General features: G+C 47.2%; 1 protein-coding gene across 1 annotated transcript; it reads left to right on the top strand.

Annotated features, from left to right (window-relative positions):
- The first annotated feature begins 209 nt into the window (after window positions 1–209).
- Tyms (thymidylate synthetase) lies at window positions 210–12,250 on the top strand. The gene is made up of 7 exons (XM_042675294.1): window positions 210–402; window positions 2,211–2,284; window positions 4,291–4,465; window positions 7,748–7,849; window positions 8,989–9,164; window positions 9,473–9,544; window positions 11,899–12,250. The coding sequence occupies exons 1-7, from the start codon at window positions 216–218 to the stop codon at window positions 12,034–12,036; spliced, it is 924 nt and encodes a 307-aa protein (XP_042531228.1). The 5' UTR covers window positions 210–215; the 3' UTR covers window positions 12,037–12,250.
- The last annotated feature ends 13 nt before the right edge of the window (window positions 12,251–12,263 follow it).

Genomic DNA, 12,263 nt, shown 5'->3' with positions numbered 1-12,263 from the left:
GGCTTTTCCCAGCTGGGGCGGGCCCGGAGGAGCACGAGGGGCGCGTGAGATCCGGCCGCACGTGGCGCGCCCAGGGCGCGCGCGGGCCGCGGGGTCTCCGCTCCCGCGGGCGGGCGCTTCCCGGCAGGAAGAGGTGGAGCGCGGGCCGCTGCGCGCGCAGAAGGGTCCCTCCTCCCGCCGCTGTCCGCGCCGTTCGCCCCTCTGCCCGGCCTGCCATGCCCGCCGCCGGCTCCGAGCTGCCGCCCGCCGCGCCCGAGCGGGGCGCCGCGCCCCCGGCGCACGGGGAGCGGCAGTACCTGGGGCAGGTGGAGCACATCCTGCGCTGCGGCTTCAGGAAGGAGGACCGCACGGGCACCGGCACCCTGTCGGTGTTCGGCATGCAGGCGCGCTACAACCTGAGAGGTGACCCCGGCCGGGCCCCCGGGGGCGCGGGGACCGGGCGCCGCGGCTGCGGGGAGGGGGCGCGCGGGCCACGGCTATCCCGACCTCCCCCCCACCCCGCCCCGCTATGGTGCGGGGAGGAGCCGCCGCGTACCCCCCACTTTCCAGAGGCTAAACTGAGGCTCCGGGGAGGCGCCCTGCGTCACAGCAGCGAGTTGAACCTGGCTCCACGTGGCTCCTTTGGTCTTGGTCACCCCAGTGTTGCTGCCTCCCCCAAAGTAGTCCGACCCCGTCCCGCTCGCCCCACGGCTAGGTAATGGGACTGGCTTTCCTGGAGCACTGGCTGCTCCTGTCCCCACCTTCCCCCTCCCCGTGTGGGCCAGGGTGCTGTGCAACAATTTTAAAACCTGGAGCGGAAATGCTCTGGGCGGGAAGAGGGGAGGACCGTGGGTCTGGGCGCGAACTTGTGGGTTCCTGTTTCCCTCTTTAACCTGGAAAGAAGTTCCTGTTCCCTGCTTTTCCTCCTTTCTCCTACAGCCTGGTTCCCCGGGGGAGGGGGCGGGAGGCGGGGAGAGGAAGGAGTCTTCCAGGCCGGTTGTTAACTTGGGTCAGGGTGGCCGAGAGCGCAGGAGGTTGGGCAGTAGGTGGCCTGTCTTTAACATCGGACAATGGCGATCGGGATTGAGCCCCAGTTGCTAGGAAGGGGGGACTCCTTCCTCCTAGGTGCTTATGGTAGAGGCTATGGTGATTCCCAGGGGACATGAAAGGGTGGCTTTGTTTTGTTTTGTTTGTTTTTGGTGGTCGTGGGGCCTGAATGCTGCCCCTCAGCTCTTCAGCTCAAGGCTAGCGCTCTACCGCTTGAGCCACAGCGCCACTTCCGGCTTCTTTCTGCTTATGTAGTGCTGAGGAATTGAACCCAGGAACTCTTGCCTGCAAGGCAAACACTCTACCATTAAGCCAGCCTCCTCCCCCCCCCCCCCCACCCCCCCATGAAAGGGTTTTGAAAGGGAAACATTAGATGAGCCAGTTCAGTTGGGGGAAACCCCAAGCTCCATCAGCTAATGCAGCTGGGACATCCTAGAAGTCTCCAAGCAGGGATTCCCGTTTGCTCTCTCAGGCTAGGGGCTCTACAAACCTGGTTTTAATCCACCTCCCCTCCCCCTACTCCTGCTCAGTCTTTAGTCAAGTTACTCTTCCTCAAAGAGGTTAATATGTGGAGAGAATGCTTACGTGGCTAAACAGTTTCTTCCGCTTGTCTCCTGGTGCCTGTGAAATAGAGTGCTGAAAGTTCCCTCAGAAACTTGTTCTAAGGGTTAAATAGGATCCTGCATGTCGTTGCTCTTTGTGGTATATTAAATTATAGGTCAGTTTGCTTTTCATATATTGAAGCCAGTATGAAGCCAACTTCTGGGTTCTGAGTAAGTTTGCTCTGGCCAGATCACAGCAGAATTAGGTGTGGGAGTTTTCATGCTTTATCCTGGGAGCTTTGTGGATGTTGTCACAGTGCTGTGACAGGATCACACTGATGCTAATTGTAGGAACTCTTACTGTTTCCACATTAAACGCCCCCCCCCTCATGTATAAGACTCACGGTGTCCCCCCCAGTTGCTGTGACTCAGGAGGGCTGTCCCTGTCTGACATGTTACTGACTGCCCTGCTGCCTGAGAGCCCCACCTTCATCCCAGATGGTCGATAGGCAGCAGCTGGCATTTTCTGATTGCTCAGAAACTCCAGGGCTTTACATCCTAGGCAGTTTTCCTCCACAGAGAAAGTTGGGTGGTGGCAAGGCCTGTCCCATGAGCCAATGGTGTGGCAAACTTTTTTTTCAGATGAATTTCCTCTGCTCACAACCAAACGTGTATTCTGGAAAGGTGTTTTGGAGGAGTTGCTGTGGTTTATCAAGGTAAAGAAGCTACTACAATTGGAAATCCAACTGTCTGTCTATGACACCCAGCCAGGAGCTTTTAAAAGTCAGATCATGTCGGTCCTCAGCTTTCACATCTAGGCCTGTCCCTGTTCACCAGGACGAGCCAAGATTCCTCTCCTGGCTCCTTTTCCACCTCTGGCCGAACTGCTTTTTTTCTGATCCATCCTTCCTGGCCTCCTGGGGAATATTCCCACCCAGGCCTCTCCTCTCCTCTGGAACATTCTCCCACTCAGTTCAGTCTGCTGCCTTCCTTGATCTCCAGGTTTAAGACTTGAGATATCATACTCCCCCTCCCCTCCCCTCCCCTCCCCTGCCTTTTGTTTTGCTCCTTTGGGAAGCAGCATCCTCTGGTGTATGGTTTAGGCCTTATTTATTTCTCCCTGGGGGGAGGGAAAAAGAGGGGCACCAACAATAAGTAAGTGAAATGTCCTGTAAACACCAAAGAATGTTTCTCTTACTGCTGTTGTATGCCTAGGGCTTACAGCACAGCCCTATTACTTGGTAAGTACGCAGCATACATTGATCACTGTGTAGCAGGTAGGTACCTATTGATCACTAACAAGTAGTAGATTGCTAACTCTTCCCTTCTCTACATCCTGATCCAGAACCAGTGATACTCTGTGCGGTGCTGTGCAGAGTATCTGAGGAGACAGGCATGTGATGGCCAAACCAGACCTGGGAGTTGTTAATACATTTTAGAAAGGATCCAGATTTTGATCCAGTCTGTCTTCTGTGTTGTTGAGGGGTTTTGGCCTTTCAACTGAAAGCCTCTAGCAGCAGACATAACTTTAAATAGCTCAGAAGGGGGTAGCGTGTGTGTGTGTGTGTGTGTGTGTGTGTGTGTGTGTGTGTGTGTGTGTGTGTGTGTGTGTGTGTTGGTACTGGGTGGGGGTTGAACTCAAGGCCTTATTTGCTCTCTCTTTTTCTGCTCTACTATTTGAGCCACAGCTTTACTTCCTGCTTTTTGGTGGTTAATTGGAGATCAGAGTCATGGACTTTCCTGCCTGGGTTGGCTTCAAACAACGATCCTCATATCTTAGCCTCCTGAGTAGCTAAAATGACAGGTGTAAGCCACTGGTATGCACCCAAAGAGGACATTCTTAGAGCTTAGCTAAATGGATGGAAAATGGAGAATTTTAAAGCAGCTGATAAAAGACTGAGAAATTACTTGTGAGAAAAAAATGACTACAAACTCAACAACAGAAAGTGAAGCAGGGAGGGAGATGAATTCCTAAAATGCATTGCTGTGTTTTAATATCAAGCTTGAAATTCAGTATTCTAAGAAGTCCTTACCAGACATGTGAGGTGCTCGTCTGAGAAGCTGATCCATTGGGACCTTCATCAAATCTAGGAGTTCTAGCATGCCTGAACTACAGTTTGGGATCTGTGAACAAGATAGGGCCATGTGAGGGCTAATCCATGCTGGGCTCCAAGCATTTGCTAGTGTTAACTGTTTCTTACAAAGATATATGTCAATATTTCCCCTGTGCTCTTATAGATGAGGTTAGAGGGGTGAGCTGAGGGGTAGGTAGCATGGGTGGGCACAAAGCCCACGTGTACATGACACCCCATAACCAGAGGCTCTAGAAAGGTAGAGAGGTCTGTTCTGATCCTGCATGATCAGGATACAGATGAGGATATCATGGTGAAGTCAAAACATAAGGCCTTGCAAAAGAACAGCCTTTTAAGTGTAGATTATATAGAAAGTATAAATTGGGGGTAAGCATGGTGGCACAGATAAGAGATGAATGCACGGTATCCAAATTTGGTCATGTGTGGCTGATAGGAGATGGCTTGAGAGGTGGTCTAATCATTCTATAGGCGCCCAAAAGCTTGTGCTGAGACCAGTCGGTTTCAAGATAGAATGGGCTCCATACATGGCCATGGTTAAGTGGCCATCCTCCAGTGGCCTAGAGCCTCTTGGCCTGCACCCAGGGGCTTGAAATCCACTTAGATGCCTGCTCTATCCTCATCTTTTGCAGGGATCCACAAACGCCAAAGAACTGTCTTCCAAGGGAGTGAAAATCTGGGATGCCAATGGATCCCGAGATTTTTTGGACAGCCTGGGATTTTCTGCCCGAAAAGAAGGGGACCTGGGCCCAGTTTATGGCTTCCAGTGGAGGCATTTTGGAGCAGACTACAAAGATATGGATTCAGGTAAGGAAACGGTACAAAGCCTTAGACTTCTAGCTAAGTCCAATCTATGGTTTCAGGTAAAGTCTGGGGGTGATGAGCCAGCATCCCAGTTTATACCTAACTTTATTTTTTTGGATTTATGTGTGTGTGTGTGTGTGTGCTCTAGTTCTGGGACTGGAACTAAGGTTCTGGGGCTTGAACTAAGGAGCCTGAACACTGTCCTTGAGCTTTTGTGCTCAATACTAGTGCTTTACCACTTGAGTCGCAGGAGAACAGAATGAAAAGGTGGCTGTGGTTTCCCTTCTCATGCTGTAGGTGACACTGTAGTGACAGCACAGTTGGCTGGGTCACCTCTTTAGGGCAGACTAAAATTGCAACATTTCACTCCAGGTCTTGGACCTTTCTTTGTCCTTTGAAGTGTCACAGAGCCTGGTCTTTGGTGTTTCATGTCTTATGGATAGTTTTCAAAGCAAATGCCGCCTGGGAAGGGGTGTGCCTCTTTGTAGGAAGTGACACTTTACTGGCAGGGCAGGACCAGCAACCTGGACAAAAGGCATGCCATCTAAAGGGGATGGTTATAGCTTACTTTAGCTAACTGGATGAATGTAGGCCTGGTGGTACCCACATTCTTCAACAAAAGCCTAGACCTGTATTTATGTGTGATCCTGAACTTTTCTTAATGTTGGCAACTTCCAGAAGTTTTAAATGCACAAGTTTTTAAATGACCAGAAGTAGACAAATTCATCCTGGCAGAAAGTAAAGTGGGCGTTGCCTATGGGAGGAGATAAGGAATTGGGAATTAGTGTGTAGTGAGAGTGCTGGAGGGGGATAGTATGGTTCTACAACAGTGTGAATGCTCTCGGTGCGACTATATTGCATACCTGGACATGGATCTAGTGGTAAATTTAATGTTAATACGTACTTCATCACAATGTGTGCTGAGTGCCAGAAGCTCACACCTGTAATCCTAGCTACTTAGGAGGCTGGGATCTGAGGATCCAGGTTCAAGATTAGTTCAAGCAGAAAAGTCTGAGAGACACTTTATCTACAATTAACCAGCTAAAAACTAACTTGGATGCTTGGCTCAAATGATAGAGGTCCAGCCATGATAGAAAAAAGCAGAACAAGCATTCAGTACCACAAATTGAGGCCTGGTGCCAGCACCAAAAACAGAAAGAGAAAATACTGTGGACTAGACTGTTTGTTCTTCATGTGAGTGGTCTGTAGTGTGTTGGGTCTCTTCCTCTGGAGATGAGGGTCCTTCCCTGGCTAGTTACCTTTCATCCTGCCTGGGAGTCAGTTATTTCTTATGGTCTGATAAGATAAGTTTCAAGTTGTATGTGTGCCAGCTGTTAAATGCCAGTATGGAAATTTGTCTTTGTTTAAAATTTTTCATTTTAAATTAATAGGTTCACACACAGAAAATTGGGAAAGACATGGTAGAGTTTCCTGTACCCTTCAACCTGTTTCCCCCAGGGCAACACTTTGTATACCATCTGGCATAAATCAGCAGTAGTGCAATCTGCAGGGTTCATCAAGTTTTTTTGCATGTTTGTCGGTCATGGGCCTGAACTCTGGGACTGGGCGCTGTCCCTCAGCTCTTCAACTCAAGGCTAGCGCTCTACCACTTGAACCACCTTCCCAGCCCCCAGGGCTCATCAGCATTATACACATATTTGTAGGTGTATGTGTAACATTAGCACACACGTCCACTTCATGAATCTACCACCACAGTCAAGGAACAGAATATTTTATGGCTTTTTTTTTCTTTTATGCTGGTTTTGGAGCTTGATCTTGGGGCTTCAGTCTTTCGCTTGGCTTTTTTTACTCACAGTCATGCTCTACCACATGAGCTACATCCCTCAGTGTGGATTTTTCTTGGTTAATTGGGGATGGAGTATCCAGAACTTTTCTGCCCAGGCTGTCTTTGAACTTCTGTCTTTCAGGTCTTAGCTTTGTGAGTAGCTAGAATTACAGGAATGAGACACTGGCAACCTGGCTTAAAAATCATTCCAATACTACCATTGTGGAAATGTGGTTAAAAGGACTTCCCACCCACACCTCTTCTCAAATGTGAGAGCCCCTCACCTAGAAGGGAGGGTCAGGGGGAATGGAGAGCAGGAAGCTGTGCTCTTCATTAACAGATCGCTTCTCAGCTTCCAGGCACATCTCAAAAGGGAGCAGGGAATTAGAGCCCTGAACTGGGAGAAAAGTACCTAATCATGAAAATCTTTGAAATTTCTTAATATCTACAAGTCAATGGTGTGTTTAGTCACTGAATTGTGTACAGGACTGTTGATGGAAGCGTGGGTAGGGTGGTGTCTAGGTCACAGAAAGGAGGCATGGTCTATGCAATGCTGTCTTCTGTGGAAGGTCCATGCTTGTGTGGGGCAAGAATGAACTAGATTGTATCGGTGACATGTGCCCAGAAGGTTTGCTGGGTACAGACTTAAGTCCTACAGAATTTTTAGAAGAATCTAAAATAGCTGAGATTGGAGATAGTGGATTAGTCTGTTTTTTGTTTTGATTTTTCTTTTCCCCCAGTGCTGTCAATTGAACCCAGATTCCCTGCATGTCAGGCAAGCACTGGACCACTGAGACACATTCTTAGCCCTTTATTTTATTTTATTTTTTTTTATGACTATACCAAACTACTTGAAAGCTACTACTTTATAACTATACCAAACTAATTTCAAAGAAAAGAGACTTACTCATTTAGATCATGGTTCTGGAGGTTCAAGTGCTCACATCTGGTGACAGCCTTCTTAATGGCAGAATCCTGAGGTGACACGGGATAGCAAAGGACAAGACAGAGGAAGCATGTGTGTGTCTCTTCTGGTCTCTCCCTCCTATAAAACCATGGAGCTTCTGCCCTGATGACTTTATCTGGGCTTAGCTTCCTCCCAAAGGCTTAGTTGCTAAACACTATCATTGGATTAAATTTCCTAAACACCTCACAATGAAGATTAAATTTCAACACATGAACCCTTAGGGGACATACACTATATCCAAACCACCACTTAGAGGGAAAGGTTAGGGGAGAAAATGAAATTGTACAGACCAAAAATATAAGAGACTGATATACAGGAAAACAGACCATCACAGCTCCAGAAAACAGACTCAGGAACTCAGCTAGGGCCTTGAACTCAACCCACTGAGATGTGAGAGAGGCACAGAATGTGCTGGCTGTCGTATAACCTTGGGTCAGGGAGGAACATGGAGTGAGGCCTGTAAGAGATGACCTCGGGGCCACCTTGTGAGATACTATGAATAAACACGTCCTTTCTTCTGGACAATTTGCAGATTACACAGGTCAAGGAGTAGACCAGCTGCAAAAGGTGATCGACACCATCAAAACCAACCCTGATGACCGTCGGATCATCATGTGTGCCTGGAACCCGAAAGGTAGAGGACATCCCAGCCATCTTTTTCTGTGTTAGCCTAGTTAGCTCGGGGGATAACATGTGCAAGGCACCACTGTGACCAAGGACCCTGAGAACCCTCCTAGCTACAAAGCTGTCAAGTAAGCTGGTGTGGTCATGCTTCACCCCAAATTCACCCTTATATGGGTTTGGGCTCACATCTTAATTTAAGCATTTGTTCTTATTCCAAAAGAGCCTTAGATTGTCTATGCAAATATACCTATGGTTTATTATGTTTGGTTTTTGGCAGTACTAGAGCCTGGACTCAGGGCTTCAAGCTTGCTAGGTAGGTACTATAGCGTTTGAGCTATACTCTGGCCCTTTTTGCTTTAGTTTGTCTTTCAAGTAGTATCTTGTGCTTTTGCCTGGGCTGGCCGCAGACTAAGATCGTCATATTTCTGCTTGGATTACAGGCATGAGCAACCATGCACATCTTGGGTTTTTTTTTTCTTTTGAGATAGAATCTCACATTTTACCAAATGAACCTTGAATCTTGATCTTCCTGTCTCTACTTCTCATGTAGCTGTGATGATAGGCACACCATCCCTACGATTTTTTTAAAGTACAGTTAGGGTTTTCTTTTGCTGCTATGGTTTTGGTTTTGCATTGTAACATAATTGCTGGCCCTAAGATTTTTTTTAACATTTTAATTTGGGGCAGATAAAGTTTCAGGTCACCTCTATCTCACTATCTGAGCAATTATATTGTAATTTTAGACTCTGCCAGGGTGTAATAAGAACCTAGGATGGGATATTTGCATCCACAAAAGAGACTTAATAGAGAAGGATGTGCACAGGAACTGTTTCCTAATGGCTCCTGCTAATGAAATAATTCCTCCTGTATTTGGTGCTGCTATGGAAGCAGAAATCCTTCATCTCAGTCCCCGGTGGACAAATACTGGTTCCGCATAAATATACATCTGCAGAGATTTCACACTGACAAACTTTCCATCAACTTGGAGCTTTTTTGGAGGGTTGGGGGGAATCTGGTACCACTTGATGGGAAGTGGTGGTGGGCATGGCTGTGTCCGGGGACTGTTTTCCTGATATCTACCATCTGAGCCAGCTTCTGCTTCTGTTTTCCCTTACTGATAGCACCTTTCCCTCTGCACTTACTCTTTAGATCTTCCTCTGATGGCGCTGCCTCCCTGCCATGCCCTCTGCCAGTTCTATGTGGTGAATGGGGAGCTGTCCTGCCAGCTGTACCAGAGGTCTGGAGACATGGGCCTGGGTGTGCCCTTCAACATTGCCAGCTACGCCCTGCTCACCTACATGATTGCACACATCACAGGCTTGCAGGTAGGATGCTCTTGGAAAGAAAGGTGGAGCCAAGTGCTCTGAGCTCTTCAGTTCTTTTACGGGGAACAGTGTGCTCTGATTGGTAGGAACATTGGAGAGAGAAAGATGTGAACTGGCTCACTCTAGGGCTTTCCTGTCTTGTGAGATCTTTGTGATCTAACAGGCTCATATAGGACCACTCTTGTGGTACTCATGTTACACGAAACAAAACCTTGGGTAGTTTGTGTACTCTATATAGTGTGTAATTGATCGACATTTTAAAGGAATTGAAACTAACAATGTTCTGCTTTCTCCCATTGTTTATTTAGCCAGGTGACTTTGTACATACGTTGGGAGATGCACATATTTACTTGAATCACATTGAGCCACTGAAAATTCAGGTAAGAATGATACATGTTATATTCTTTGTTTGATGGTACTAGGACTTGAACTCAGGGACTCAAACTTTCTAGGCAAGTACTCTACCACTAAGCACACCCCAGCAATTTTTTGCATTGTTTCTTTCTTTCTTTTTTTTTTTTTTTTTTGGGGTCCGGTCGTGGGGCCTGAACTCTGGGCCTGAGCTCTGTCCCTCAGCTCTTCAGCTCAAGGCTAGCACTCTACCACTTGAGCCACAGCCCCACTTCCGGCTTTTCTTTTCTGCTTATGTGGTGCTAAGGAATCGAACCCAGGCATGCAAGGCAAGCACTCTACCACTGAGCCACCTTCCCAGCCCCTTTGCATTGTTTCTTGAGATAGGGTTTTACTTTTTGCCTAGGCACACATCTGAACTGCAGTCCTCCTATTTTACACTTCTCACAGTAACTGGGATGACAGGTATGTACTGCCATGCCAAGCTTCTTCCATGGAGACAGAATCATGTGAACTTTTTACAAAGCACATGGTTGGCCTAGAATTATGAGCCTCCTGATCTCAGCCTCCCAAGTAACTAACCAGCCTGGGATATAAATGTACATTATCATGCCCAGCTATTGATTGAGAAAGGGGTCTTACATGTATTCTTGAGCTGGCCTCAAACTGTGATCTTTTGATCTCAGCCTCCTAAATTGCTAAAATTGCAGGCATGAGCCACTGCTCTCGGCATGTAGTATGTTCTTTTGTGTTTGGCATCTTTTTTTTTTTTTTTTGGGTCCGGTCATGGGGCCTGAACTCTGGGCCTGGGTGCTGTCCCTCAGCTCTTCAGCTCAAGGCTAGCCTCTACCACTTGAGCCACAGTGCCACTTCCGGCTTTTTTCTTTTTGCTTATGTGGTGCTGAGGAATCGAACCCAGGGCCTCATGCATGCAAGGCAAGCGATCTACCACTGAGCCACCTTCCCAGCCCTGGCATCTTTTCTTGATTTTTGTGGGGCAACCCTTACATCAAAAGCACTTTGCTTGATGCTATGTCTAAGGTAAATATGTCATGCCCCAGCTGCAGGGCTTTGGGTTAGGGAAGTGTGGTGGGCTGGGACAAGGCTGACCTCAGCAACCATAGTCACTGAATGTGACAGGTGCTAAAAGGTTCTGAGTACCAGAAAGGAAGAACCACATTTGGGATCTTCCCTGAGTTGGCATTTTAACTCATATTTTTACTTGAAGGAGTTCTGAGATGCCAACATTCTTAATTTTGTGTCAGATACAGTGTTTAAGTCATAACTTGCAAGGGCTTGTCTGTTCCGATCCCTAGATGGGGTGGGGATTGTCTGGCCTCGGCCACGTAAGGCCAGAGAACTCATGTGGTACATGATGGGACAGATGCTCCTCCTTTGTTTCATATTGGCTTCCCACAGTCCTCTTTCTGTATTGATAATTTTGTATGGCCCTGGAATCCAATGGCCCTTGGCCCTTCTCCACCCCTGTAGTAGCCAGCAAATGATGACTTGAAATGATCAATGAAAATATGCCAGGCGCTGGAGGCTCACTCCTGTAATCTTAACTAATCAGGAGGTTGAGATACGATGATTGCAATTCAAAGCCAGCCTGGGCAGGAAAGTCCCTGAGACTGTTACTTCCATTAAGCACCCAAGAAAGCTAAAGTGAAGCTGTGGCTCAAGTGGTAACAGTACTTGAGCCTTGAGCAAAAAGCTCAGGAGTAGCACCCAGGCCTTGAGTTTGAGCCCTCCACTGACAAACAAAACACATCTGCATTATAAGCCCCAAAGGAAATAAAACATTAGTCCCTTTCAGATAACATACCTAAGTTCCTCCTATTTGGGTTAGGTCTTTTGAGTAGAGGTAACTGCAGGTAGATCAGCTGCTCTCTGTCCATCTGCTCTATCATGAGGGACATGGTAATGTGAGGTCATGCCTTAATGTTAGAGTCCTAAGTGCTACTATGTGTGTGCATGCATCCCAGGAGTCTTGGCTGGTATCCCTTTCTATGAATTGTCAACAGATGCCTCCTTTTGTTTTTTATGCCATGGTCCTTTGGGATGGGAATTATGGAGCCCAGTGCAACCATATTGCCATATTGAATGCACTTGTAAGTTACAGATGGAAAAGCAAAAAGGCGGGGTCCACATGTGTAATAAATTTACTAGGATTTATAGTAAGTACTCATATCTGGTGAACCATCTGAGGCTGTATAACATCACAAAATACCGAGACCTGGTGGTTATGCTCAGTAGTGGTTCCAGGAAGTAGGTACCTATGGTGTTGATAAAATACTGTGTGCTTCTCTCATAAAGGACATGGGGAGCAGAATTTAAGCACACTGCATCTGTATTGTGAAATAATGACCTGATTTTCTTTTAGCTTCAGCGAGAACCAAGACCTTTCCCAAAGCTTAAAATCCTTCGAAAAGTGGAGACAATTGATGACTTCAAAGTTGAAGACTTTCAGATTGAAGGGTATAATCCTCATCCAACTATTAAAATGGAAATGGCTGTTTAGAGCACTTTCAAAGAAGCTATTACAAAGGTGTTGCCAGCCTTTAGAAACCCAGGTGAAAATTCCTTTTGTTTTAAAGGAAAAAGCAGCTACAGAGGTCAAAAATCTGTGAGTAACTTACCAGTTACTACTTATTAGTGTTGAAGGATATTGCTGTTTCTTTTTTTTTTGGTGGTCGTGGGGCTTGAACTCTGGGCCTGAGCTCTGTCCCTGTGCTCTTCAGCTCAAGG

Source organism: Dipodomys spectabilis, unplaced genomic scaffold, assembly GCF_019054845.1.
Source record: "Dipodomys spectabilis isolate Male_0828 unplaced genomic scaffold, ASM1905484v1 ptg000024l, whole genome shotgun sequence".
NCBI classification, from domain to species: domain Eukaryota; kingdom Metazoa; phylum Chordata; class Mammalia; order Rodentia; family Heteromyidae; genus Dipodomys; species Dipodomys spectabilis.
Note: the sequence above shows the minus strand (reverse complement) of the source record. Positions and strands in the feature narration are given on the sequence as shown.

Coding starts and splice junctions, on each gene's coding strand:
- Tyms (XM_042675294.1), top strand. CDS start 216: ATGCCCGCCGCCGGCTCCGAGCTGCCGCCCGCCGCGCCCGAGCGGGGC. Junction 2,285..4,290: donor AGTTGCTGTGGTTTATCAAG/GTAAAGAAGCTA, acceptor CATCTTTTGCAG/GGATCCACAAACGCCAAAGA. Junction 9,165..9,472: donor CACACATCACAGGCTTGCAG/GTAGGATGCTCT, acceptor TTGTTTATTTAG/CCAGGTGACTTTGTACATAC.